We start from the raw sequence: 24,935 nt of genomic DNA, 5'->3' as shown, positions 1-24,935 counted from the left end.
AGAACGTGATGAGTGACCTCAGGTTGGAGAGAATTCGTGCGAGAGCAGCAAGGGAGGTGAGGGGTGTATGGCGCAAGGTCAACTTGCGCAGGGGCACACCCGAAGAGTGAGTCGCAAAGGCAGAGAGGCCGCTGGAGGAGATGCCGCTAATGTGAGAGAGCGTCAGGGATTCCAGCGGGGAGGGCGAGAAGAGCAGCGTCGTTGAAGCTGTTGGGAGGGAGGTTACATAGGTGGAGGTGCTTGAGTTTTGGGAGGTAGCTGAGTGTCGATGTGAGGAGGCTTTCGGGCGTCAGAGTTGCTCCAGGGAGACAATGGATTGTGAGGGTCTCGAGCTGGGACCAGTTGTCATGATGGCTCAAGAAGGCGGCCTCCTGGAACGGCTTGAGCTCCCCAGGTATAACCAGACCCAGCTGCCGCGTACTCGACTGGATCCTCTGCTGCTTCTGAAGTGGCGATGGTTGGATCAACCAGTTCATCTCCTTGAGGTTGGTCCTCGTCGATAGTGCATGGAAGATCTTCTTGAACGAGTGATCGTAAGTGGTCGACAGACCGGAGAGGCTCTCGAGATTGGGGCAGGCCATAACAAGCGAGGCGACGAGGTTGTCGTAGTCGGCAACGGTGGACCCCTTGCCCGGAAGCGGCTCGGGGGCCGGAACTTTGAGCCGCCGGACGATTGCGGCGATCCGGGGTTTGGCGCGTAGCAGGCGCCGGAGCATCATGACTCGGGCGCCCTGAGACAGCTTAAACTTCTTTTTGTGGGCGGCCGAGTCTGGGCCAACCAGCTGAATGTCTTCGTACCTGAACCAGACGGGAATTCGTTAGCTTGACGCCACCCGGCATCTCTGGCGATCGCATTCCGAGCATGGGAAAAAAAAACACTTACAGGGCTTCTTGGGCGGGACCGTACCACTTACGAGAAACGACGCACATGTTGCAAACGTCTCGCATCCAGCAAGTTGCACAGCTCCCGCTCTTGTATCCGACATGGAGTTCCCTCAGCTTTTCCAGGATGACAGAAAGCACCTCGACAGGCAGCATCGAAAAGAGCTCGTTCGGCTTGAAGGGATCTCGGACGGGTGCCTGTTTCTTGATGGGCATGGGTCGTTGATACATGTAATCAGGCCGCCAGTGGGCCATGGAATCCGAAGTGTCAACGCTGGTTCTGCTTCCCCAGGACGGAGTTCGTCTCGCGCTCATGCTTTCCCGGCTCTGAAGAGATGACATGGTGGTCATCGAGTTGTTGCTGAGCTTTCGAGGCCGGTTGAGCTTGACACCAGGAAGACCATCGCCGCTCCTTGTGGGATCGGCTAATGGTGTCTCCAGGACAGCATAGGTTGGACGTATCGGGTACGAGGTGCGAGGCAAGTTGTCCTTGGACTCATTGGCGAAGAAATCGTCCATGGTGTTCTCCTTTACCGGGTACAGGTCCGTCGGTGACTTGAAGGATGGAGGGTGCATTGGCTGGATTGCAATTGTAGGCTCTCGCATGGTGAGGTCTGCTGATTTCGACTTTTCCTTGGACTTTTTGTCATTCCCTCGCTTTACCGGTGGTGGTCCAGCGTAGGCAGATGCTCTCTTCGACCTGAGTTTGTTGGGTCCAGGACGACTGGTGCGCCAATGTCAGCTTGAAGGAAGAGGAGAAGAAAAAGAAGAAAAGGCACACAAAGTTCTACAACTGCGGGAGAAAAAAAGGCAAGTATACATAATGAAAACTCCCCGATGCATCCATGAAAGGCTCCTCAGCGCAAAGCACAGACAGGCGGGCTAGGCACACTCGGCTTCAAGTCCATCCGTCTAGAACAGTTCTGACGTATGTGAAAGAGCCTGGGTGATCTCTTGGCTCCGCGTAGCGCGAGGCTGCCAGGCACCTGGGGACGCCACCAAGGGGAAATTGTGGACAGGTAATCAAACCAAAGTCGTCGAGTTGAGCGCTAGTCCCGTCCATGTTGTTGGCGGCAGCCAAGCCCAAAGCGCTGGGGCAACATGTGCAGCCCGTGAGACACTTCCGGTGCTCGGTAGACGGAACGAGGAGAGACATGATGGAGGCGTTCATCAACTAGCAGTTGCTCTGGCTTGACAACTTTGTCTGGCCCAGCAACTGGTAGCAGCTCATCCTCCAGGCTGGCTCAGGGGATTCAGAGGGTTTCAGTGCAAGAAAGAAATAAGCATACACTGCTCAAACCACCACTACCACTGCCACTGCCGCTGGATACCGAAAAATGGGTAATGGCCAGATGCTGGTAGGATTGAGGCGCTGTCTGTCTTGCAGCCGCCCGCATATAGAGAGAGACGGCCCAACGGGCCACCTCTGCTGGGGCCAAACTACTGCACTGTACAGCACATGTAGGCGCGGGAAAGGGGTTCGGTCCTGATCTCCAACGAACAAAAGAAAAGAGGTAAAAAGGAAAAGATCAAGACTCACACAAGGTCGGTCGAGTGTCGGTTCATCTTACCCGACAAGGGATCTTCGTCAATCATGGTGACGGCCCACACGTGCTTGCGGAACTCGTCGGCCCTCTTATCCTCAATGGCCGACATGGAGCTGCGCCCAGGCGAGAAGAAGCGCTTAAAGTCTTTGCCATGGTGGTTGTGCGGAACCTCGAACATGGCGGTCGGGTCTTGGTGATGCCAGGCCAAGCAAAGCTGGCTGGCTGGTGGAGTTGTAAGATCGGCGAACCGGACGGAACGGAACGTCAACACAATATGACAGGGTGCTCGATCGTATATGTTCCAATGGCGCTTAGATGTGAGTTCGTATGGGTGTCTGCATTCAGCCCTCCCAGAAGGCGGCGTATCAACGTTTGAACAAGCTCGTAAACCTCGAGGATAATGAAACGAGAGTAGGACAATGAGGCTCCCGGGAGTCCAGAAGAGGGGAAGGCGGCTTGAAATAAGAAAAGAACAAGGGAATAAATCGATCGACCAGCAAGAAATCAGGGAGAGCGGTCGGGAGAACACACAATAAAACGCCTCTGCATCAATCGCGGCGCCGTCGGGACAAAAAACTCAGACATGCATGGCAAGCGTCGAGCAGGTACCGCACCGAACACTCAGTTAGTCGTTGGTTTCCCCTTTCGCCTCTCTGAGCCACGAGATCTTGATTTCCAAGTTGGTTATGGTGGTGATAGTTGCGTCGTGAGCACGTCGTGAAGCGTCGAAATCAAGCTGACCAACGGGAACCGTCAAACTTAAGTATCATCCTTCCCATGGCCAAAACAACAACAATAGCAGCCGAAGGAGCCATGCTCGCGTCCAGAAACAGCAACATCTCCCAAGAACCACTGTTCTTCCTCATCCTCGACCGTGGCGGAGCCAATGACGACCCACCCCTTGGCCAAGGCGCCCATGACCATTCCCTGCTTTTTGCTGTGTTTTGGATTTTGCTCCATCATGGAAACCTGGGGTTTGAGTTAGCATTGACGCCAGGGAAGGTCAGCAATAAGGAGAAGTGCCCTGTAACAGACAGCCTCTCCCTCCAAGCGCCAGGACAGATCCAACCCTCGACTAGAGCCTCATTAGCGGCGCCCTTTCTTGCGCCATCTTCCCGCCACAGTTCGAGATATCCAATGTGTGAAACCATGAGCCGTGATGGTGACGATGTACCGCCAACCACCGGCCCAAGGTCAAAAATAGTACCCTGTCGAGGAGCACAACAGCATCCCTGTACTGTACCACCAGTCTTGATGGCCTCACGCCTTCGAATCAGCGGGTCCTCGCGACCCCTCACAGTGAAATCGTTCTCACTTCTCGTCGTCCACTTGTCGTTCTCCCTCGAGTCCTTGGGCCCGCCCGGGGTGTCCCAGTCGGAGCATTTGGGGGCGCCGCTGCAGCGGCTAGCTAGCATCACGTTGATCGACCAAACTCCAGCTCCTCCTTGTCGGCGCGTCTTGCTGTTCCAGTGAGCGGGACAGATTGACAGCAGGCAACCATCCTCATCTGCTTGTGCGACAAACCTAGCTCGCCCCAAATGAGCCAGGGATCCCAGCCATGCTGCTAAGATCAGAGCAGGGCAGGCCACGGGAGACGCCCTTGTCTGCTTCCCTTCCCTCTGTCTAGCGGAAGCCGGGAACATGGCCCTGGACTCAGAGTAGTAGCAATCGCCATCCCGTGCTGACCGAGAATGCAATGAATAGCGGAAAATCGATATTGTCGAGCTGCTGACGGCATAAACCCTCCGAAATTGCACTCACGTAGCCCCCGTGCTGGCCGACTAGCCATCCCTCGCCATCTTGTTAGCAAGGCATGTCGTCAACTTTCTCAGAGCTATTCCTGCGTGCGTGCCATCCGCTGTTCACGTCTTGTCCAGACCGCAACTGACTTCCGATGCACTTGAATCCTTCTGACCGCACACCGTATCCGTACATGGGCTCCTGTTCTGTGCATCCGCTGCGGGGGTTGTCATGAGAGCGATCCTGGCGGGATAACCGCACCTTCACTTCTACCGTGACAAATGCTCGGCTCTGCTTCGCTCTGTTCCTTTACCGTGGCTTCATCCAAACCCGCCTCTCATCATCTGCTTCCGCTGTCACCTCACGAAAGCCTGTTGTCTAAGCCAGACAGCAAGGATGCCTTGACATGAAAAATGCCCCAAGCCGTCGCTGTAGCAAACATCAAAAATGCATCTTTTGATCTCCTCGCCCAAGTGAATGGCAAATCTCTGGTTCGTCAGAGAGTTCCACGCTTCAGGCTGCAAGGATCCAGTCCTGCTGCGAAATTGTTATTCAAAGTATCCCAGCCAATTCCAGAAATCCCAACTCCCTTCCTTGTATCTTATGTCTATGACGCCCAGCTCCAAACACCTTCACTGCCGTCTTTCCAACTTGTAAACTTGGTTCTGAAACCTAGCTTCCACCCATCTCCAACTTGGCGCGGGGGCTGGTGGCGCAAGCTGCAGCCGCAGCAACTTGGCTTTCCTTCACTCTTCGTCTGCTTCAACCGTGAACCGTACCCTTCTTGCTGGACGCGCAGCAAGATCTCGCTTATCGGATGACGACGCGTTTCCTCCAACTTGGCCATTTGCACCTGGGCCTGCTTTGTGTGCTCGCTTCAAACTATTCGTCATTTCGGGAGGCTCCCCCACACCATCCTTCTTCCTTGTTGGAGAATCATCCAGTACCAACCCGTCGTCTGGATGCATGGTACGGCCAAAGCCTCTTCCGAACACGTATTGAGGCGTATTTAGAGGCGCCATCTGGCTTTCCTTGCTAGTCTTGTCATTGGGCAATGGGATGATTTTTGCGTCCTTGATCCAGTTGTAGATTCGTTCGACCTGCAATATCGTCTTGGCTGCATCATGTTCAGCTTGTGTCATGTGTTGCTTCCGCTCAATGATAATCTCTTCGATGCTGTTGCTCAGCACCAGCGTCTCGACCGAGACTGGTTTCTGCTGGCTGATGCGTCGCGCTCGACCAATTGCCTGCGCCTCGACCTGAGGGTTGAGAACCGGGCTGATGAAGTAAATCCTGGAGGCAACTCTAATATCTAGACCGAAGGCGGCTTGCGTAATGTCCATGAGAAGGACCCTAGGGGTTCCATTAGCAGACAATACCCAGCCTGCGAGTGAAGAGGGTTACCTGAAATCGGGATTCACAAGGAACGTTTTGACATATTGGCCCTTCCTCTTGTTGGTGAGCCCTCTGGCATAGATGAGGTGTTGAATCTGGAGCTGTCCATTGTTAGTGGCAAGTCTTCGACATAATTTCCTCCAAGCTCACAGTTTCGAGTACGCTGGCTAGATACCAAGCAGCGTTTTCGTTTTCATAGAAAACAACAATCTTTTCGTCCTTCTGATACTTGATGATGCCATCGATCAAGTAGGAGAGCTTAGATGACGCGGTTGATGTAATCCTCGCTGCTTCTAGTGGGCCAAGGGCACCATCTGCAGCTGCCACCTCTTCGGGCTTCACAATGTTGGTTCTAAGAGTCTGTGTGGCTTTGTGACTGTCGTTTCCCAGTTTCGTGTTCCCAGCCAGGGTTTGCGACCTGTCGCTGGCTTGTTCGAGAGACTCATCCAACATACGACGCCTCTCGATAACGCCTTCCTGGATCAAGCGACCATTGAGCAAAGAGTTAAGTTCCTCAGGTTTCAAGGCCGACTTGTAGATTAGTTTCTGAAGTGCCAAGAGCATGCTTGACGAACTGCACATGGCATCATCCAAGTCGCCATCCAGGGACCACGCACCGCCGAGATTGTGCGGAAAGCCATTGACACAGACTGGCAGTTCATGAAATCGGTTGCTGAGTGTCCTCACTTCATTTTCCATGGCCACATAGCCAATTCTAATTGCTTGCTCCAGGAGGTGCCGATCTTCGGCGCTGATAGGGACCTTCTCGCCGCGAAGGAATTCCTCTGCAGTATTGACAGCCGTTGAAATCATGTCCTTTGAGAAGAAAGAGCCTCCGAAGAAACAAGCTTGCTGCAGGTTTCGAACCAGTTGATTTAGGGATTCCCTTTGTTTCTGATGGAAAAAGTAATCCCTATCTGTTCGTTGTGACTGAACTGAGTTGAAAATAATCATCATCGAGAAGACGTTGACAGACAGTTGGTCCTGGTACGATCCTTCTAGGACAACCACCTTGTGGTTCACAGGTGGGAGAAGATCGCCCACCTCCGCGAACTGGTGTCGAATGATGAGAGAGTTGAGTGTCGATTTCAGACAATCCGAGCGGCCACGGCCAGCTGACGTGTGCTTTGGTAGCATCAAATACACCTTCGGGTCAGCCGTGGTATCTCCAACATCCACGAGCTTGTTCGCCCAAGGTCGAGCTTTCAAGTAGACAGCTGTAAGAGATCCAATTCTCTCCAAGTCCCTTTTTTCCATTTCAGGGCTACTCCCAGTAATGGGCTTCACCGTATCAATGCCACTCTCATCATCGTCATGGTGGGTGTTAGTGCCGTTCCCTGTTTTCAGAGCATCGACTCCGAATAACCCTTGAGATGGTGTTCCTGTCACAGCCCAGCGGGATGAGAAATGCAAAGAATCCAAACTGGTGAGCAAGTTACTTGGGTTACTGATCGATGAATTACCAAGCTTGTGCCCTTCATCAAAGATGCATCGCTTGAAGTGGATGTTGGACAGCGGAGACTCGCTTAGTTTGCCGCCCCCTTGCCGGACTAGAGTTTCGAGGCGGGTCTGGGAGAGAAGAATGAGGTCGTACTTCAATAGGTCTTTGGTTGGCGGTAGCTGGATGCCCTTGGTTATCACAAGAACTTTCAAGCCCTCTGTATGCTTGCGGATCTCTTGCTCCCATTGTTCGACCAGGTTAGCAGGCACTACAACGAGGCTGCAGTTGCTGAGATACAGCAGTTTCTTAGGTGGCTCGATGCGCTGACGAGACCGCCTTCCAACGTAATGAGGCACGGGCGATGGGAGATAGTAATAGCCTGGATTTCCTTCCAGGGCCTCGATGCAGCGTTCGTAATCATCCCCAGTCTGTTCTTTGAAGAGGTCAAAGTACGGTCTCCATGGTACCGAGTTTCGGGTTGCGCAGGAAGCAGCCATCTCGGACAGCGAAGCAAGGCGTTTTCTCACAGGGGCATCTCCGGCACGAAAATGCTCTGGGGGTGAGTAGGCAACGATCGAGTCGCGAGGATGAGGGCGAGGGTCATGATTGTTTTGCCAGAGCCCATCTCCTCGGCTAGAATCCCACCAGACACTCCATCATAATAACGTGGCTCCTTGAGAACCGTGCCGGCGACGGGGTCCAAATACCATTCTCTGCTCTCTTGGTCCTTGACGTGGAGTAGACGTGGGTCCAGTACAGTCCCTGGCTGAACTTCTTTTTGTAACATCAACGCTGCCGACCTTCTCTGGTATGGGTAGAGCTGGGACTTGAGGCCGGGAACTTGGCTCTGGAGCAGATCGTACATGGCGGATTTCGAGTATGGTTCTAGTATTAACTCAGGATCGGGGTCAGGGGATGGTATGGTGTTGAATAAGTGCAGCAGCGACACGTCCTCGCCAGATCCGTCGCTCTGGCTTGCGTCTTCATGCAGACGTGGCATATCGGCGCGCTGACATTGGGTATCGCCTTGCCAGGCTTCCTGAGAATAATCCAGCTGGCCTAGGATCTTCCTTCTTGCTTTGATCAATGTGGCATCTGATCGTTTCACGGTGCTGCGCAAGATATCATCTGGGAGGAGGTAAACTCGGAAGGTGCCTCGCTCCGAATTCCGATGGGGGACGCGGAATTCGAGCCTGATCCACGATGCTTCAAGTAGTTTCATGCATGGTGCGAGCTTTCGGGACTTTCGTAGTGATGATTGCACGTTTTGGGAAGGAATCGTTGTTGAGTGTCAAGGTTGAGATGGAATGGCGAATCCGGCAACGAGTCAAAGGTCCTCCAATCGCCAAGTTCATCGAGAGACCAAAGTTCCGGGGTCAAAGAGCATTCCTCTTGAGAGACGGACAAACATCCAGCGGGTATGAAAACTGTATTTTGAGAATGCATCGTGCATCAGACTGATAGCAAGATAGTCAGACAGGACGGCGGGTCAGTCGAGTCCGGTGCAAGCGAGGGGAACGAATGATGTCAAGTGTCCACATGAGCCGCAAAACCCAAAAGGAAGAACACAGGATTGGCTCCTCGGAGTCTTCGTTGGTGTGAGTGATGGAGTAGGTAGGTAGGTAGGCAGAGGTGTCAAGGTGCAGACGGATGCCTAGGAGTGTGGAGGTTGTGATACACCGTGCTAGTGAATCAGAGCACTGTGCGTCAAGGCAAATCTCGAGGAAAGCACAACCGAGTCAATGGCATTGTTCAGGCATCGGCTCAATCTTAGCAAAAACAGCGCGTACTTCTCCAGATTGATGGAGTTCCGAATAAAGCGATGAAGTTAAATGAAAGTGAAAAATCTGACACGCCATTCTCAAGTGACCAACACCAGGCTCTTTTATCAGGGGCTCCCCCAGTGTGCAGCAAGTCACATGATCTCGGTCACCAACGATGATGGCGGCAATTACACGCATTGGGAAAAGATTAGTGTATTGTATCCTCCAGCTACCTATGCACAGCTGATATATGCGTGTTCTTTCTCGAAGGGTTCTCACTGTCTATCGAGCCGATATGCTTCTCAAAGATGGACATTCAAGGCCAATCTTCATGAAGTAGCCTCCCACCTTCCAAGAAGCCCAACATCAAATGCCTTGAACTTCCTCTCCTGAGCTGGCAGCAAGTGGCTGCTAGAAGACAAGTAATCCTCGGCTGCTCTGATGGCTGAGGCGGGCAAACTGATTTCTTGAACATCCGAGATCATGGAGGTGGTCAACTTCTCGCCCTCATCTACCGGGATTTGTCTGTAGAGTATCTTCATTGCCGTTTTGCTGCCAGTGCCAGTGGCAGAAGAGGAGGCGTACACAACATTTGGGTTCAGAACCCAGAGAAAGAGATTTGTCTTGGTTTCATCTGTCTCTGCACTTTCCGGGCCCAGAATGTGTGGCGTGATGATAGACTTGGAGGATCCTGACCGGGAAATTGTTGCCAGAAGAGTGGCTGCCAGGCACTCAGAACTACTGGGCCTGGGGCTTGGTCTGATGGTTTGGCAAGTGATTTGCCATTTGAAGAGCGTCACGGACGATGCCAAAATGTTGAATAGGCCAACCTCAGTCTGGCATTTTTGGCAGAAGACATGAAGAAACTTCTTGGCCTCATTGTCATCCAAGGCCAAAGAGGAGAGGTCGAAGCCAGCATCCACGGTTGAGGACGAATACTACAAGGTGTAAGCAGCTAATCGATAGTCCAGGATACATCAACATTGTTCCTGTAAGCAAATGTGCCTCCTGTTAATCTCCTGTTTCCCATATCTTTGAGAAGCCGGATGAAAAAGAGTGGCTGCGTCTTCTAGGTCACGCAAGGAACCCGTTCGGTAAAGAAGGTTTCCAGGAGATTACCAGCCCACGGAATGGGAACGACGATGCATTCATCTTGGGGAGTTGTATCGATGGCCAGATCACTGAAAGGTTGGGTATACCGACATGGACATCTTCTTTCTCCCCAGTCTGGAGGCTGGGACCGGGTACAGGCGAGGTCAAGCATGGAACAAAAGCAGTCGCGTCAGAATCGCTACTTACCTTGACACCTTTACAGTCCGATTCCGAGAAGAGGAATGAGGTGAGGTCGACGAAACCAATGCCCGGCTGGGCAGATATAGCATGATTGGCGCCGTAACCCTTGCTCGCCAGCGATTCAGGATCTTGCTGGTCGTGGTCATGGGGTTTATGACAATGCCAAAACTCCATCATCTCAGCCCAGTTCTCGCTTGGCAGATCTTTCCAGGCTTTAATGGCGTGCTGCGTGACGAAATCGTTGTCGCAATTACGACAGCCTATCCGCGAGCCAGTCTCTATATCGACTGAGGTCCATGGCAGGGCTTGATTTTCCAGGGAGAAGCGGGCGGGCCTTGCCTCGGCTGGAGACACGGGCAGTCTCCAGGACAGAGCGGGGCGTCCATTTGTCGCCACCGGAAGGGACGCAGTGAGGGCGACTTGTGCCGGGAGGGATATGGATTCTGTCTGCCCTTGATGGGTTACTTCAAGGCGCCGGCCTTCATGTGAGATTTCTGCCTTGGTAGACGAGTCGGGAGGTGATGACAAGGATGCGACAACCGATACTTGTCTGATATTTGATAGAAGCTCGGCGTATATCGATATGTCCTTTGAAGCTGCCATTGCGAGAGGGCAAAGCGTATGTCGACGTGAATAGTTGTGATGTTCAAGATGAGAAGACGCGAAGCCAGACTGCAGATTGATAATCCACTGCCGCTTGGTCCGTGCACGCGTCACTGAGTCGACAGAGCACCTGAGAGTCCCCAAAGGAAAAAGCTTGCCCCGCCATTTTGTTAGTGTCCGTTGAACGCCCCCAACGGAACCGGCGCCGGCCATTTCTACGGCTCACTTGGACGTCATTGTGATCTTGCTTCTCTCATTATCAGATCACACTCGTATCAGTTCCACATTCTCGTTTCTCACAATGGCTGGCCTCTTATCACAGGTTCCCGTCGTGAACCGACTCTTGGGACTGGTCTCAACCCGTCAGTCAATTGACGTCCCCCCGGTCGAGGTTCACTCGATTGAGACAGACCCGGACAGAAGGGCGAGATGTCTAAAGCATCTGTTGAAGGCCAATCATGCCAACTACTCAATCGTCTACCACAATCTTGAGTTCGACAACCACAACCCTCATGTCCTCAGCTCGGCGTATCTCCTTGGGGCAAGTGTCTCTCAGCTGAATGACATTTACGACAAGCAGATTGTTGAGCTGGAGCCATGGGTGCCTTCGCCTGCTGAGGTTGGCGACGATGATTGGGAGGAGCTCCGAGGGGACCGAAGATACCAGCGTGCCTTTGTCGACTATTTCGAAGACAAGCTTGTCATGCGCTTCAACTATGACTGGCGACAAGAGCTGGTCCATTATTTGTTCACGGGCGACGAGCCATTGTGGCATGGTCTAATTGGTGGCCGTATGACTATCCTTTCATCCAAGGACTTGCGAATTTCATTGACTAACATTAACAGTTGGGCACCCTCTCATTCATCTTGGATATGCCATTGAGATGGACTGCAAGGAGGTTGCGATGGAGTCACTAGGCCTCGCTTGCGTGCAGTACAACTTCTTCCACAAGTACATTGACAACAAATCCTACACCAAGAAGGCTTCCTTCACCTCCGACTCACCGCTTCAGCTACTCATCAAGATGACCAAAGACGAGCGGTTCAATGCCCTGCCAAAACACCCCGATCTCGACGACCTACCGGAGATCTTCGAAAAGCACGAGGATCTAATCCTGGAGTACTGGAATGCCTGGGAGATTAACGACCCTCTCAAGCAGTTTGAGATGTCGCAAGAAGCTGCAGTGGCTATACTGGTTGCCACTGTTCAACCAGGAACTCATGCCTTCGATTTCTTCCTTGTCCATCTCTTGACCACGAGCCATGCTGTTCGAATTCTGCTACCTTTCTTCCCGAAAGAGCACCACATCACTCTTGTCCGAGAGTGGTGGCTTCTGGTGCTGGCCGTCTTCATCGTCAGGGGCCGACCTCTGCCCAATCCGGACAATGTGGACAGCGACCTGAAAGGCAGGGACTGGAAATACGTCGTGGACAAGGCTCTGAACTCATCTTGGGCCACTGATTCTCACTACGTCAAAGGTTAGGCAACCATCTCTCATGTTTGAGCAATGACTAACAGGTGACAGCTATCCGCGCTATGAAGGAGGCGTCGAAGACTTGGGGTGATGACAACAACCGGTACCTCCTTGCCGCCCTCACTTTTGTGGACAATTTTCGAGGATGGACATTTTAAGGGTTGAAAAATGCTTTCAGAACGTCTAGTTACGATATATTGAACGAAAATTGCATCAGGATGGCTACGAACAAATGTATATGCTGGCATTGGAAATGGGCAACGATATTGGCATTGTATTAGTATCAAATACTCAAATAATGACTCGAACAAAGGAGATGAAGCTATCATCATGAAAGAACTATTTTATGCCAATACCGCCTGCTCACCATTCGTCTCTTTTGTATCTATGAGCAACTGTCGAGAGGCCTGCTGAGATCATGGAGTGCGAATTCTCCACAAATACTGTGCTGCGGGTCCCTAGCGCATCGACAGCCCGTTCACGACGCCATTACTTCGAGACTCAGCATCTTCATCAGCTTATACAGCAATCACCTTTTCGAAGCTTCCGGACCAATCGCACAGTCTCTCAGCCGCGGTATGCTGTCCCTGCAGATGCATAATTTGCGTTGATGGCTCCGCCCGCGAAGCGCCGCCGGCGGAATGTCGTCGATGCTTCAGACGACGAAGACGAGCCGCCCCGTGCGAACACGCTCACCAACTTCCTGCTCTCCTCGCCGAGCTCGCCCCCAAAGACACGCCCTCCTGTCGCATCGCCGAGCCCATCCAAGAGCAAGCCCGCCACTGGGAAGCTCTCCACGACTACTTCGAACCGCCTGCCTCGTCGACCGCAATCGCATAGGAACGGCACGAGCCCAAGCTCCAAGAAGACCAAGGATGTTGGGAAATCAGACGACAAGGGGAAGACTGCAGATCTCAAGACTCTGTTTTCAAATCAGGCACAGCGAGCTGCGAGGTCGGGAAACGGGGATAGGCGGTCCGTTCCTCTCGACGACATAATAAGCGATCCCATCTCGGAGGATGATGAGATTTCGGAGCAGACAGCAGGCACTACGAGCTTGGTCGGCCAACGCGCCAAGAAGAGAATCCGAGGCAGCTCTCAGACAACTTTATCGGAAGCTCCTAGTGCCAGCCAGAAGTTCTTGAGGCCCCCAAAGCCAGAACGCCTAGCAGCAGCCGATGAGGACCTGCGTCCTTGGTCAGAACGCTTTGGGCCGAAGAATTTGGAGGAGTTGGCAGTGCACAAGAAGAAGGTTGCGGACGTTAGAAGATGGCTTGAGGACGTCATGGCTGGGCGCATGCGACAGCGCCTCCTCATCCTCAAGGGCGCGGCCGGGTCTGGCAAGACGACGACGATGCGGCTCCTAGCAAACGACATGGGTTGTGAGCTTCTTGAATGGCGAAATCCTATAGGGAGCTCTGGGCTTGGCTTTGTTTCGACATCGGCTCAATTCGAAGAGTTTCTTGGTCGTGGCGGGAAATTCGGCGCTCTAGATACAGACATGGCTGGGCCTCCCATGCAGAACAGTTTCCATGGGACACATAAGAAGGATTCGAAGCGAATCATACTCATTGAAGAGTTTCCCAACACCTTTTCGAGGTCCTCTACAGCTCTGACATCGTTCCGCAACACCATACTACGCTACCTCGCCGATAACACGCCCTCCTTGTCCACATTCGCAAAGCCTTCGCGACAAGAACCTGTGACGCCGATGGTTATGATCATTTCGGAGACTCTCCTGACCACAACCTCTGCCTCGGCAGATAGTTTTACAGCCCATCGACTCCTGGGACCCGAGATCCTACGGCATCCAGGGGTCGGGGTGATCGAGTTCAATGCTATTGCGCCCACCTTATTGCAGAAAGCGCTCGAGTTGATCGTGCAAAAGGAAGCTAGGAAATCCGGCCGGAGGAAAACTCCAGGCCCTCAGGTTCTAAAGCGCCTGGGTGAGATTGGAGATATCCGGAACGCCGCATCTTCTCTCGAGTTCCTCTGCTTGAAGGGCGATCAGCAAGCAGACTGGGGCGGCAAGGTGGCATTCACAAAACAAAAGAAAGGCGTCAAGGATGCAATCAAGCTCACGCATGGGGAGCAGGAGAGTCTGGAGCTAATATCTCAGCGTGAGGCAAGTTTGGGCATCTTTCATGCGGTTGGAAAGGTCGTATACAACAAACGAGATGAAGTTGCTCCTCGAGATGACAAGGTGGAAAATCTACCAAACTTTTTGTCGCACCACTCGAGGCCGAAGCGCTCTGAGGTCTCTGTCGACTCTCTCATCGATGAGACTGGAACAGACACACATACCTTTATATCAGCGTTGCACGAGAACTACGTCCTTTCGTGTGATAGTACAGATCCTATGGATCTCTCTACTCCAATCGACTACGTCAACGAATGCATCGAGTACCTTTCCCAGAGCGACCTCCTCTCCCCCTCAAGAGACATCTTCTTTGGTGGGAGAGGTGGCTTATCCGGCCGGGACTCTGGCAGCCATCTCCTACGGCAGGACGAGATGACGTTCCAAGTCGCGGTCCGCGGCATGCTATTCGCCTTGCCGAACCCAGTCAAGCGGAAAACATCGTATACAAAAGGCACCGACGCGTTCAAGATGTTTTACCCCACAAGTCTCAAGCTCTGGCGTGCCAAGGAGGAACTCGAGGGTCTTGTAGATATGTGGTCTGCGAAACTACTCAAGGGCGAGGACCATGCGGCTACGAAGAACCTCACCGACGGAGCCATCGCGTTCCGTCGCCCACAACAGCAATCTTCGGCAGAAACATCCTGGATGCATCGCCAGCAACGAAACCGCCCCACTGTTGTGAAACCTCAGACAGATGAGGAACACGAAAAGGCGCCCCTCCTCTCCTTGGGCAGCGCAGCACGCCGTGAGATGCTTCTCGAGCGGCTCCCATACATGGCTCACATTGCCCGCGCCCGCAAGACGTCCAACTTCAGGCTCCGCGACCTAGAGAAGGTGGTCTCGTTCCAAGGGATTAACGCTCCAGACCAGGACTCGGACGCGGAGGAGGACCATGCACCCGGAGAGGCGTGGGCAACCGATAAACCATCTGAGGAGACAAGCCCGCGGAAACGGAGAGCGGGTATTCAGTCCAGCGGCGTAACGGGACTGCTGGCTCAGAAGTTGGTGCTAAGTGATGATGATATCGAAGACTAATAGGGGCAAGGCAGGGCAGAGTATGAACATCACAGTGTACAAGAACAGGATTTTGAGTTGATTTGGTTCGATTTTGCGATTGGGGCCGGGGTCACGGCAACGGGGGACTGGAGCAAAAGGGATAATACTGGATGGTTTGGGGTTCTCGCGTATACCACACATACTTTCAATCAAGATAGAAGACAGGGCGTATACAGACCTTGCAAGTGGACAAAGCATTATCACGTTGAGGTTATGTCACAGCTCACTGGAGTCTGTATCATGTGTTGAACGCTTGATCAGAGGGTGAAGCTCTGAGCTTTGATGGATAGAATTGGAGTTCTAGAGGATAAGCTACCATACCCAGGAATTGAGTTCATGGTTCTACATATTGGCGTTTTATGACGCGCCACAACCGCTGACGACAATCACATTGATGGTGAAGCTCAGCAAAAAGAGAAGTCATCCCAAAAATGGGAATGATGGCAAAAAAAATGATTTGATGAGACTGGGACTCGAACCCAGGAGGATTGCTCCATCAGGAATCTTAGGTTGTTAAGGTGACCTTAACCTGACGCCATAACCAACTCGGCCATCTCACCGGAGGTTGTTGAGGGGAAGGTTGCAATTGTGGTACAATCGCCTCACGGTCATGAACAGGCAGGTCGACAATCTCCAGGTGAAGGCCCTGCTCTTGCTCTAACGCTCGTATTTCTGTAAGCCTAGACTTTGACGGCCTTCAGTGTGATGAATTGCTGCTCCTCTATTCATAAGGCGCACCGCACATTGAGTGACTCTCCATCATTGGCTGAGGTGCTCGTGATCAGGCGGATGACCAACTACCCTACAAGGTAGCCGCAATTCACCTGACATGGGACAATGAAGCAACAATGCTTGCCTCTTATTGATGTATGAGATTAATGGTATATTTCTTGGTTTTTACCTATGCGGTTGTATAATAGGCCGCTCTGGGTACTTCAATACAGTATTGTGGCTGGCGCAAGCATTATACGTACTCTGAATTCAGCATCTCGTGCTCACATGTACTTGCGTGGCCGAAGCGAACAACTTGACAGCTACACAATCAACAGCCCGCCTCGTTGAGAAACTGCGCAGGTCATTCAGAACGCCGAGAACCAATACCAGATACACTTCATCTGTTCATCATTCCTCAACAGCTTTCGCATTGCGCGCCTGGCCATCGAGTCTCAAGTCTCCCAATTCAACACTGCACAGACACCCGCCGCCAAACCAGGCTGTGCTACAGCTGCTGCCTGTCTTGCCCGCTTACACTCACAGTCTCAACGCCATTCACCTTCATCACCCCCACCTAACTCACAATATCCCCGTCACGCATCCTCCGCCCAAATCTCGAATCATGGGGCGCAAGACCCTGCGAATCCTTTGCTTCGGCGACTCCCTGACCTCGGGCTATTTCGCCTGGGGCATGGGCTCCCACCCCTACGCTCTCAAGCTCGAGGATCGCCTCACGGGTGCCTTTCCCGATGTCGACTTTGAGGTGGTCGCTGATGGCCAGCCTGGAGACATTGCTTCCTTTGAACGCTTTCGCAGGAGGATGGAGGCTGCCTGTACGTCAAATTCACTCATCCAAGTCATGATGCGTGATGGTCTTCACGCCACTCCTCAACCCTGGCACCGCTGTTTATCAACTGCTTAATGAGTATACAACTAACGATCTGCACCTTCATCCAGGGAGCAAGAAGACCTACGACTGGACCATCATCCTAGGCGGCACCAAGTTGGTTCCATATTCCCTTCCTCACTGCCCACCTCTAACTTGTGAATATAGCGACATAGCATACGCCATCCCTCCAGCCCAGATCTTTGCAGCCCTCAAAGGTATCTACGACATTGCCCTTAGCAAAGAGCACAAGGTCCTCGCCCTCACCGTCCCCGAGTGCGAGGCCAAGGGTGAGCGAGGCACACAGTCCAGGCATGAGCTCAACCAGATGATCCTCAACAACAAGGGCACCAACTAGTAAGTCACGGGACATCTTTACACCTACACGATACGTCACCCGGATCAATACCCACTTCCCTGCTATCTGCAACATCGAGCACAGAGCCCAGCTGACAGTTAGTAGCTACTCCTTTGACCTCCACGCTCACATCCCCTTTCACTCGCTTTCGGAAGCGGATCGTGAAAAGTACTGGGATGACGGACTGCACCTCCGCGATGATGGCTACGATTGGATGGGAAATCACATCGCCGACGCCCTGATAGACATCCTGCGGCGCGAAGGCACCCTCAGCAGCCCGCCCCAGCTGGAATTCGAGGATGACTTCATCTTTGAAGAGGAGGAGGGCAACCCTCGCAAAATCAGCGAGGGCTACGTCGTCGTTCGCAAGAAAGATTTGGACTAGAGTATTGGCCTGTTCATGATGCCAGTCTAAAACCAAATGAGCCAGCTACATGGATATGCATTCATTTCATCGTGGAGGAAATGTCCTCGATGCCCAACCCCCCAACGCCGTGCGCAACAATAAGCCTTGATGCTTCTTTCTATCCCTTCTTTTTTTTCATACATTGAGATTCACGGCCACAAATTCCTGGGAGATGGATAGTTAGCATCAGGCATAGTAATCAACCAAATGAAAAGGGATACTCACGGGAAACTCCTTTTGCAACGTGTTGGTGACGTTTTCCACATCTTCAGCCAGACTTTCGACGTTGTCGTCCCACTTTCTCATCTCCTTGCCTACAATGATCTCGGCTCTTCCACTGCCCTTCTCGCCCGAAGCCTCACCACCTTCAAACCATACTATGCCGTCAACTTGGTCCATCCTGCCGACTAGACGGCCCTGCTCAATCATTCGAGCTGTGGTCTCCTCCGCCTTGTCGGCATCGAGGCCAAGGAGTGACCCAAGGGCTTCGAAACGGATGTTACTGTAAAGCCTGGACGCACCCAGGAGGTTGTGCTCCACAACGGCCTTGGCGAGCACCGTGGAACCATCTGAAGTCGTCGCAAGCTGGTGTGGTTGCAGACCCTCGGCGAACTTGTCTACCTCCTCAGGCGACAGGAGTCGATCGAGGAACATCTTTTCTAGAATGCCAAACTCCTCCAACTGCACTGACCGTTCATCCTTGTACAGACGACCCAGCGTGCGACTCCTCATGGGGCCGGCGGGGGCCAGGACGGCGCACTTGACGGCCATGCTAAGAGTATGCAGGCGTTCCTCCTCGGCGATGGCGGGGGAGAAGCTGATCTCGTGGTATCGCTGCGAAGCGGACAGGAAGTCTCGCTTGGCATCCTGGATGCGGGCCTGGGACAGCTTGAAGTGCAAGTTCAAGTCCTGGTCTGTCACCAGGTGCATGATGTTCTTGAGCTTGTTGATGTACATCTCGGCAGCCGTCGAGTCGTCCACCTCGAGGTAGTTACGCACGATGCGGACCCACGTACGGGCCTTTTCCTCGTCCGTGACCTTGCGCTGCGAGCTCTCGAGGGGGATCTCGGACAGGGCCTTTGCGGCGTCGAGAAAGTCCTCGTTGTTCTCATGGGCGGTAGCGACGAGCTCACGGATCGTGGCGCCGGCATCGATGAATGAGGATGACGAAGGTTGGGCGGAGATGGTATTTAGAGTCCGGGTTCCGACCTCGATCCACATGTCCTCGTTCTTAAGCTCGCGGAGGGTGTTGATAAAGGCGGCGAGAACGGACCTCGTGGCCACGATGCCGAGCGCCTGGTTAAAGATGGAGTCGACGACGGCATTGAGGTCGTCGGTAGCGGTAGCCGGTGAGGAGAGCGTCTTGATTTCGGCGAGGAGCTGCTCGTAGAGGGGGCCCTTTTCCCCAGCAGCGGATTCGGCTCGCGAGATGGCCTCGGCGACTTTGGGGTTTGGCGCCATGGTTGTCGGTCGTCGTCGGGGAGGTTGATGAGGAGAGGATGGAAGCGATAGGAAGTTGGTGAGCGTGAGTGGAGGTGGTGTTGCCTGGCCTGGCCCCAGCCTGGAAGTTGAGGCTCACTGCAGGCGTCAGTGTGGAGGGGCAGGCAGGGGGCAGCTTTAGCGGGGTAGCTTGCTTGATTAGCGCTAGATATTGACCGCGGCAAGCTGACCTCGGAGGCCTGTCTGAGACTCAGACTCCACGCTTAATTAAGGGTCCTGATGGATTTCAATATCCGCGGGAAGAGTGTATTTTTTTGAGAGGTTTGTTAGGCAGAAATCTTTCTCTATCACGGAGAGGCGTTGGTGATAACATACCCCATACAGGCTTAATGCAAGAACCCAAGTGGACACCTTCAACGGCCAACATCGTGTGAAGAATATCTTCCATTGTTGACTGCCCAGTATCTACAATGGATAACACATGTTGTTGGTTTCATAGTAAAAGGATCCGATGTTATCCGAACCGGAGGTTATTTCAGACGCTCATGGGCATTCATAAACAATACTGCTCTCAGACCACGGCACCGACTGCAAGTCTACTCGGTTATCATGTTCCAAAGTCTACAATGCTACCTATAAAGACAAGGCCCAGCTGACCATTGAACCCTTGAGGTATGGATAATCTTCCAATGTTATGCAAATACCCAGGCAGGCATTCATGATGCCCCCCTTGACAACTGCCAACCACGCCTAAAACGCCAACCTAACCAACCCAAGAACAAAAAACACCCCCAACAGCCAACCCCCGTCTATTTGTTATGCCAGAGCAAGGTCCGGAGCGAGTCAAAGTCGTTACAGTCCTTATAGATGTATGTCATGCTGGACCGCAGGCTCGACTGCAGGTCCTCGGGGTGGTAGCGGAACACAAGCATCACCATGGCCCATGACAGCGACGCGAAGGCCGGCCAGGCGTAGTGGTTGATGGTCGAGTGCAGCGGCTCTGAGGACACGAGGGGGAACCCGTGGCCCGGCTTGACGGCGATGCGCGCGAGGGCGAGCATGACCCGCGCGAACACGTAGATGACGATCTGCTGGTTGACCGACGAGATCTTGCCTGTGCGCTTGGAGCGCCCGCCAAAGACAAAGTAGCCTCCGACGAGGCCGCCGACGAACGAGTCGTAGGTACCTATAACATTCTCTCCGTTAGAACTCCAGAATCCTGTGGTGGTCCATGGTTCCGGCAGCTATGACGTACCCTCCTTGCCAGGCGTAGAGCCAAAGTATTTGAGCGCCAACATGGTCAGCTTGTAGATGACGGCGAACCGCGCTAGGTTGCTCGCATGGTGTCTCGTCGCTCGTAATACTAATCCAGCCTTGTGTCGGAATCTGCATCGCAATGCGCGTTAGCTCGTTCGGGGAGTTTATCTCGTGAGGCGGTCCAACGTACGTTCCGGAGCGGAAGAGGAAGATCATCCTGCAAATAACCAAGTTAGCGACGTCGCAAACCGTCAAATGTGGAAAAGGAAGATGCTTACACCAGCGCGTGCGGAAACCGCACTTTGGTTCCGTAGACTGCGCCATTGCGCGCCGTCTTGATCAGCGACAAGAGATCATGGTATCGCGGGTCCTTGACGATCTCCTCCAGCGCGTTCTGCCCGAAAGCTCCGTCAGCACAGCGTCCCTCCTCCTCGTCGCATCGTATCGATGGGGCAGTACCTTGACTACTTCAATCATCGCCGACGACGCCATCGTGTCCCCCAAGCTCTCGAGCCTCGGCAGAAAGCACCTGGTCCTAATCCACCAGAGGAAACCTGGCCGTCGCAGGGTCTCGAGCTAGCAGCGGGTGCAAGGGAAAGGGTCGGCAGGGGAAGCCTCTTAGCACATCGGATGTTGTCGTCGTTCGATTTCTCTCGTGAGTTCCACGTGCCAGGGGTAGGATGGAGTAATCGGAGGTTGTTTTCGTAGGTGTCAAGACATTTATCAATAGAGTTGAGCCTCCCATGACTGGATGGGACTCGACGCACGTCACCTGGTCGCGAGCCTCGGATGTATGGGGTGCGCTCGGCTTGTGCTGCGGAGACGGCAGCTTGGGCCGGCACCCCCCAAGGCCCCGCCGCTGGGCGGACGGCTTTAGGGGACGGGGTAGTAGCCAGAAAATAATAGCACACCTCGCGAATAGTCTACGTTTTTAATTTGCAAAACCACAGCATATAAGGCTTATTGTTATAAAACCAAGTTCATATATAAATATTTGAGGAAACTTTTTATTCATTTTGTATTTCTATATATCTATCTTACTCAAAATTACGTCTGCATGGTCCGACGAAGTTCTCACTGCCTACCTATACTGTGCCATTTTTTCTCGGTCCGGGTGACAGGGTACACTATGACGCAGAGCGGTCTAGGGGATCCGTCCACTGAAGGTCTTCTGTGAAGATTTGGAGCACCTCTTTAGCTCGATTTCATGGAGAAAGGGACTTTCACATGTGATCCATCACGGCTCGAAGGAAGCTTCCAATGGCCAAGATCTGGGGAAATGCCACCTCGACTCATGCACGGCCAGATTCACATGTGCAAGTGGACAGGCGTAGTCGAGATCCAAGGCAGGTACGTATATATCCCGTATCCAGGGTCTCCATCAAAGACAATCTTAAAGATACAAATGCCTCGAGACCCTCTTCGAATTCAACCCATGCTCATCGTCTCCAATTCCCCAAACTCCACGCTATGCTAGTCCAAATACCGTAAATTTTGACCTCGGTAGACCAGAAATGGCCCGAGGGACCCTCTTCAAGACTCTTAGCACCACCGTTCGTGAGGCTCCCGCCACTTGACCCCCAGAATCTCAAATATCCTCCTCTCATCTCGCCCTTCGACAAGTTCTCCCTCTGTGACCTTTACTCGCTGCGGCCCTCGCATTACGTCCTTATACAAGCCGCGCTGGTTCAGTCGCATCCCCTTTTTGGAAGCCAGGAGTCGAATGCTGCGGTTGAATATGTCGTTGCCCGTAAAGTACAACAGAGCTGCTCCTATCTCCGTCTCGGGCACTAGCAGGAAATCGATGCGTCGCCAAATGGGCCGGTAGTTTTCATCGTTGAAGCCGCTGATCTTGGGCAACACGCAGCAGCCATGCCACTTGCTGCCGTCGCTACCTGACCTCGACGAAGCCAGTCTCGCGACGAGAAAACCCTCAGCCTCAAGACGATGGACGAGGCCGTCGAGAAACGGTCTTAACTCTGACGATGACTCTGTATTCGGCTTCGTAATGATAAAGTCGATGTCGCCCGATGTTTCTGCTCCTCGCCTGTAGCTCCCACCGATGATGAGCTCAACGTTTGGATCAACCTGTTGGGCGCCTTTCCGCACCACTGTACCCAAAGCTTCAACTTCGCGCCGCGGGATCCTGGTGTTGAGGTCGTCGTAGTGTTCGATGCCCAGTAATTGATTGGGCGAGAGCTTTCCCTTGGCCTTGAGGTCATCGAGAGTTCGGAATCCCTGGGCAAGCCATTGTTGAGCCTGGCTGGTACCAACACCGTATATTCCAAGGAACAACTGTAAGGCCTCGTCCATCGGTTCCCTCTGAGCGTATTCAAGCCGCCGCAGTCGGTCTGTGGTAACAATCTCCTCAATCTTCTGTGCTAGGCGTGTCCCGACGCTGGGGAGTCGCTGTGCTTCTTCTGCTGTCGTCACCTTGGTCTCTTGACGCTTCAGAGTGCTGATGACCTTGCGGTAGGCAGTCGTGCGCCAATGATCATCGATCCGATCATAGTAGTCAGCCATGGATTGGAGCACTTCGATAGTGCGGGCATTTGGATTCCCCGCTTTTGCATCCTTTGCCCCAGCTGAGTTGCAGGCGAATCGATCTTTAAAGGTGAGTTCTTTGCGACCAGATCGTGTCTTTCTTCGCGATTTGCGTCTTTGAGCTTTCTCATCTTCTGAGCCTGAATGGTGATGCTCGTCTGATCCAGTATCGCCCATCTCTATCACAGTATGGTTGTCGTCTTCATCGGCATCTAACGGGAGGTCCTTGTACTCCATCATTAGTTTGATGTAATCTGATAACTCATCCTTGTGGCTAATAATCTTCTGAGGTTGTTCTGCATCATTCATCTGACTCTTTCTGCTCCCCTGAGCATCTGCCGAATCATCTTGGATCGCGCTGCTAGAAGACTCTGGGTCATTATCTGAGGGTTGTTTCGGAGAGGACACTATGGCTTCGAGGTCGAGAATGACTGGTTGCGAGTCCGTTGGAATAGGTGTTTCAGAGACTTGACTTGGACGCGACGACTCTCCGCTCATGTCCGGCGTGCCTCCGGGAGCGTAGTCCCATCTCTTTGGGTTCTTGTGTGCTGGCTTGATCTGTAGTGACCGAACGGACTCTTCAGAACTTGACGGTGTAGTCGAGACCTTGTCCTCCTCCTGGACCACTGGCTGACCCACGAGCTGGTATTTCTTCTGGCTATGCACTAGAAGCGCCTTGAACTGGATACAGTCGATCGGATAGTCCTCGTTGACCACCTTGGGTGGGACGCTCTTATTGATACCCTTCAGAATCCCCTCGAGGTCCTTGAATTGAATGTGCTTATCGACGATAATGTGCGTTGCGATGCGTGGCGCCCTCACCCACGTCGCACCAAACTCGCGGGCCTTTGTTATGCGCAGCCGACGAGCCGGTGCAACGTCATCATCGGGGACGTAGAAGAATGTGAGGTCCTTGAAGATCTGCTCGCTCTCGGGGCGGAGCTTGAGCAACGGCTCTCGCTTTCGCTTCCTCATCGAGATGCTTGCCGACGGAGAGTCGTCTTTCGCCTGGCCCAGGTGTCGCCTGGATGGGAACAGCGGCGTAGAACCACCTCTCAGGAGGCCCCTTTGGACTGGTCGCGCGGACTCGGGGATAGGTGTATCGTCGACTAGGATAGCCCCGGCGCTGTGTTGGTTCAACAGAGTATCAAGCCTGCTCTTCTGGCCTGTCGCTGTCATCGGTGTGCCTTTGATGACTTTAGAGCTCCCGGTAGGCTCTATCGTCGGAGCCGATAAGATTCTTCTAGGGGTAACCCTCGTCTGTTGAGACTCATCGCCCGTCAGGTCCAGCACGATAGGCTCCTCGCGACTCGAAGATTTGGAGACGGGCCTGGCGCTGAAGAACTTGCGACAGCGCTTCCTCTCCGTCTGCTCATTCGCATCAAACTCGTCATCGCTGTAGAGCGGCTTCAGTTGGTCGAAGAATGCTATTTTCTCTTGCAGTGAAGCCATGCCGTGAATCTATACCGTGTTGACCTGGCGACAAAGAATGTTGGTGCTGGGTTGCGAGTCGCGGCGTTGAGCGCTTAAATGCCTTCATATCGGTAACGTCCTCCGCTGATGCCTGCACTTGAGAGCCACAGTCATGTGAGCGTGAGTTGAAGCGCGCAGATGGAGACGAGGCCGTCGATGCTGGTTGATTGTCAGGTAATGATTCACGTTGAACCATGACCTTCCGAATCGATGCCTGGAGGCCACTCGTGATTGGCCGCTGGACGCTAAAGCCACCAATCACTACTGTCACAGGCTGCAACGAGCACAAGGATATTCCAACTTCAACCACACATCAATCACCCTGAACCACGATAGCTGACGAGTCAATTAGAATGGATTGCTCTATTGGGTCACCAGTCTATGCACAATCATGACGGAGTGAATAGCCCACTGATACGTGCCCCTGTCCTTGTTCACCCAGTGTCATACCCCTCTCCTTGATCCTCACTATCTGAACTCTCTAGCTCGCACTTGCATTTCCTCGAAAGATCTGGGAGGTAG

General features: G+C 53.1%; 9 protein-coding genes across 9 annotated transcripts; 3 read left to right on the top strand and 6 right to left on the bottom strand.

Annotated features, from left to right (window-relative positions):
• Window positions 1-146: 146 nt before the first annotated feature.
• Window positions 147-2,607, bottom strand: MRS44_000952 (uncharacterized protein; the record flags this gene model as incomplete). The annotated part of the gene is made up of 4 exons (XM_046267566.2): window positions 147-798; window positions 884-1,582; window positions 1,869-1,973; window positions 2,423-2,607. 4 exons carry the CDS (start codon window positions 2,605-2,607, stop codon window positions 147-149), a joined length of 1,641 nt encoding a protein of 546 aa, XP_046138848.2.
• Window positions 2,608-3,388: 781 nt separating this feature from the next.
• MRS44_000951 (uncharacterized protein) lies at window positions 3,389-4,072 on the bottom strand (the record flags this gene model as incomplete). Its single annotated transcript, XM_065624252.1, has 1 exon — window positions 3,389-4,072. One exon carries the CDS (start codon window positions 4,070-4,072, stop codon window positions 3,389-3,391), a length of 684 nt encoding a protein of 227 aa, XP_065479952.1.
• Window positions 4,073-4,915: 843 nt separating this feature from the next.
• Window positions 4,916-7,502, bottom strand: MRS44_000950 (uncharacterized protein; the record flags this gene model as incomplete). Its single annotated transcript, XM_046267565.2, has 3 exons — window positions 4,916-5,522; window positions 5,574-5,665; window positions 5,715-7,502. The coding sequence occupies 3 exons, from the start codon at window positions 7,500-7,502 to the stop codon at window positions 4,916-4,918; spliced, it is 2,487 nt and encodes an 828-aa protein (XP_046138847.2).
• Window positions 7,503-7,528: 26 nt separating this feature from the next.
• On the bottom strand, window positions 7,529-10,664 carry MRS44_000949 (uncharacterized protein; the record flags this gene model as incomplete). The annotated part of the gene is made up of 3 exons (XM_046275030.2): window positions 7,529-8,198; window positions 9,117-9,706; window positions 10,068-10,664. The coding sequence occupies 3 exons, from the start codon at window positions 10,662-10,664 to the stop codon at window positions 7,529-7,531; spliced, it is 1,857 nt and encodes a 618-aa protein (XP_046138846.2).
• A 301-nt stretch (window positions 10,665-10,965) lies between these two features.
• Window positions 10,966-12,297, top strand: MRS44_000948 (uncharacterized protein; the record flags this gene model as incomplete). The annotated part of the gene is made up of 3 exons (XM_046283844.2): window positions 10,966-11,455; window positions 11,511-12,143; window positions 12,191-12,297. The coding sequence occupies 3 exons, from the start codon at window positions 10,966-10,968 to the stop codon at window positions 12,295-12,297; spliced, it is 1,230 nt and encodes a 409-aa protein (XP_046138845.1).
• A 452-nt stretch (window positions 12,298-12,749) lies between these two features.
• Window positions 12,750-15,314, top strand: MRS44_000947 (uncharacterized protein; the record flags this gene model as incomplete). The annotated part of the gene is made up of 1 exon (XM_046275029.2): window positions 12,750-15,314. One exon carries the CDS (start codon window positions 12,750-12,752, stop codon window positions 15,312-15,314), a length of 2,565 nt encoding a protein of 854 aa, XP_046138844.2.
• Window positions 15,315-16,671: 1,357 nt separating this feature from the next.
• On the top strand, window positions 16,672-17,678 carry MRS44_000946 (uncharacterized protein; the record flags this gene model as incomplete). The annotated part of the gene is made up of 4 exons (XM_046275028.2): window positions 16,672-16,882; window positions 17,007-17,052; window positions 17,104-17,292; window positions 17,399-17,678. The coding sequence occupies 4 exons, from the start codon at window positions 16,672-16,674 to the stop codon at window positions 17,676-17,678; spliced, it is 726 nt and encodes a 241-aa protein (XP_046138843.2).
• Window positions 17,679-17,885: 207 nt separating this feature from the next.
• Window positions 17,886-19,160, bottom strand: MRS44_000945 (uncharacterized protein; the record flags this gene model as incomplete). Its single annotated transcript, XM_065624251.1, has 1 exon — window positions 17,886-19,160. The coding sequence occupies one exon, from the start codon at window positions 19,158-19,160 to the stop codon at window positions 17,886-17,888; it is 1,275 nt and encodes a 424-aa protein (XP_065479951.1).
• A 788-nt stretch (window positions 19,161-19,948) lies between these two features.
• On the bottom strand, window positions 19,949-24,392 carry MRS44_000944 (uncharacterized protein; the record flags this gene model as incomplete). The annotated part of the gene is made up of 6 exons (XM_065624250.1): window positions 19,949-20,325; window positions 20,395-20,525; window positions 20,587-20,613; window positions 20,675-20,855; window positions 20,926-21,319; window positions 21,975-24,392. 6 exons carry the CDS (start codon window positions 24,390-24,392, stop codon window positions 19,949-19,951), a joined length of 3,528 nt encoding a protein of 1,175 aa, XP_065479950.1.
• Window positions 24,393-24,935: the final 543 nt, after the last annotated feature.

The sequence above is a fragment of the Fusarium solani genome (assembly GCF_023522795.1).
Source record: "Fusarium solani strain SB1 chromosome Unknown bctg00000000, whole genome shotgun sequence".
Taxonomy (NCBI): Eukaryota; Fungi; Ascomycota; class Sordariomycetes; order Hypocreales; family Nectriaceae; genus Fusarium; species Fusarium solani.
Note: the sequence above shows the minus strand (reverse complement) of the source record. Positions and strands in the feature narration are given on the sequence as shown.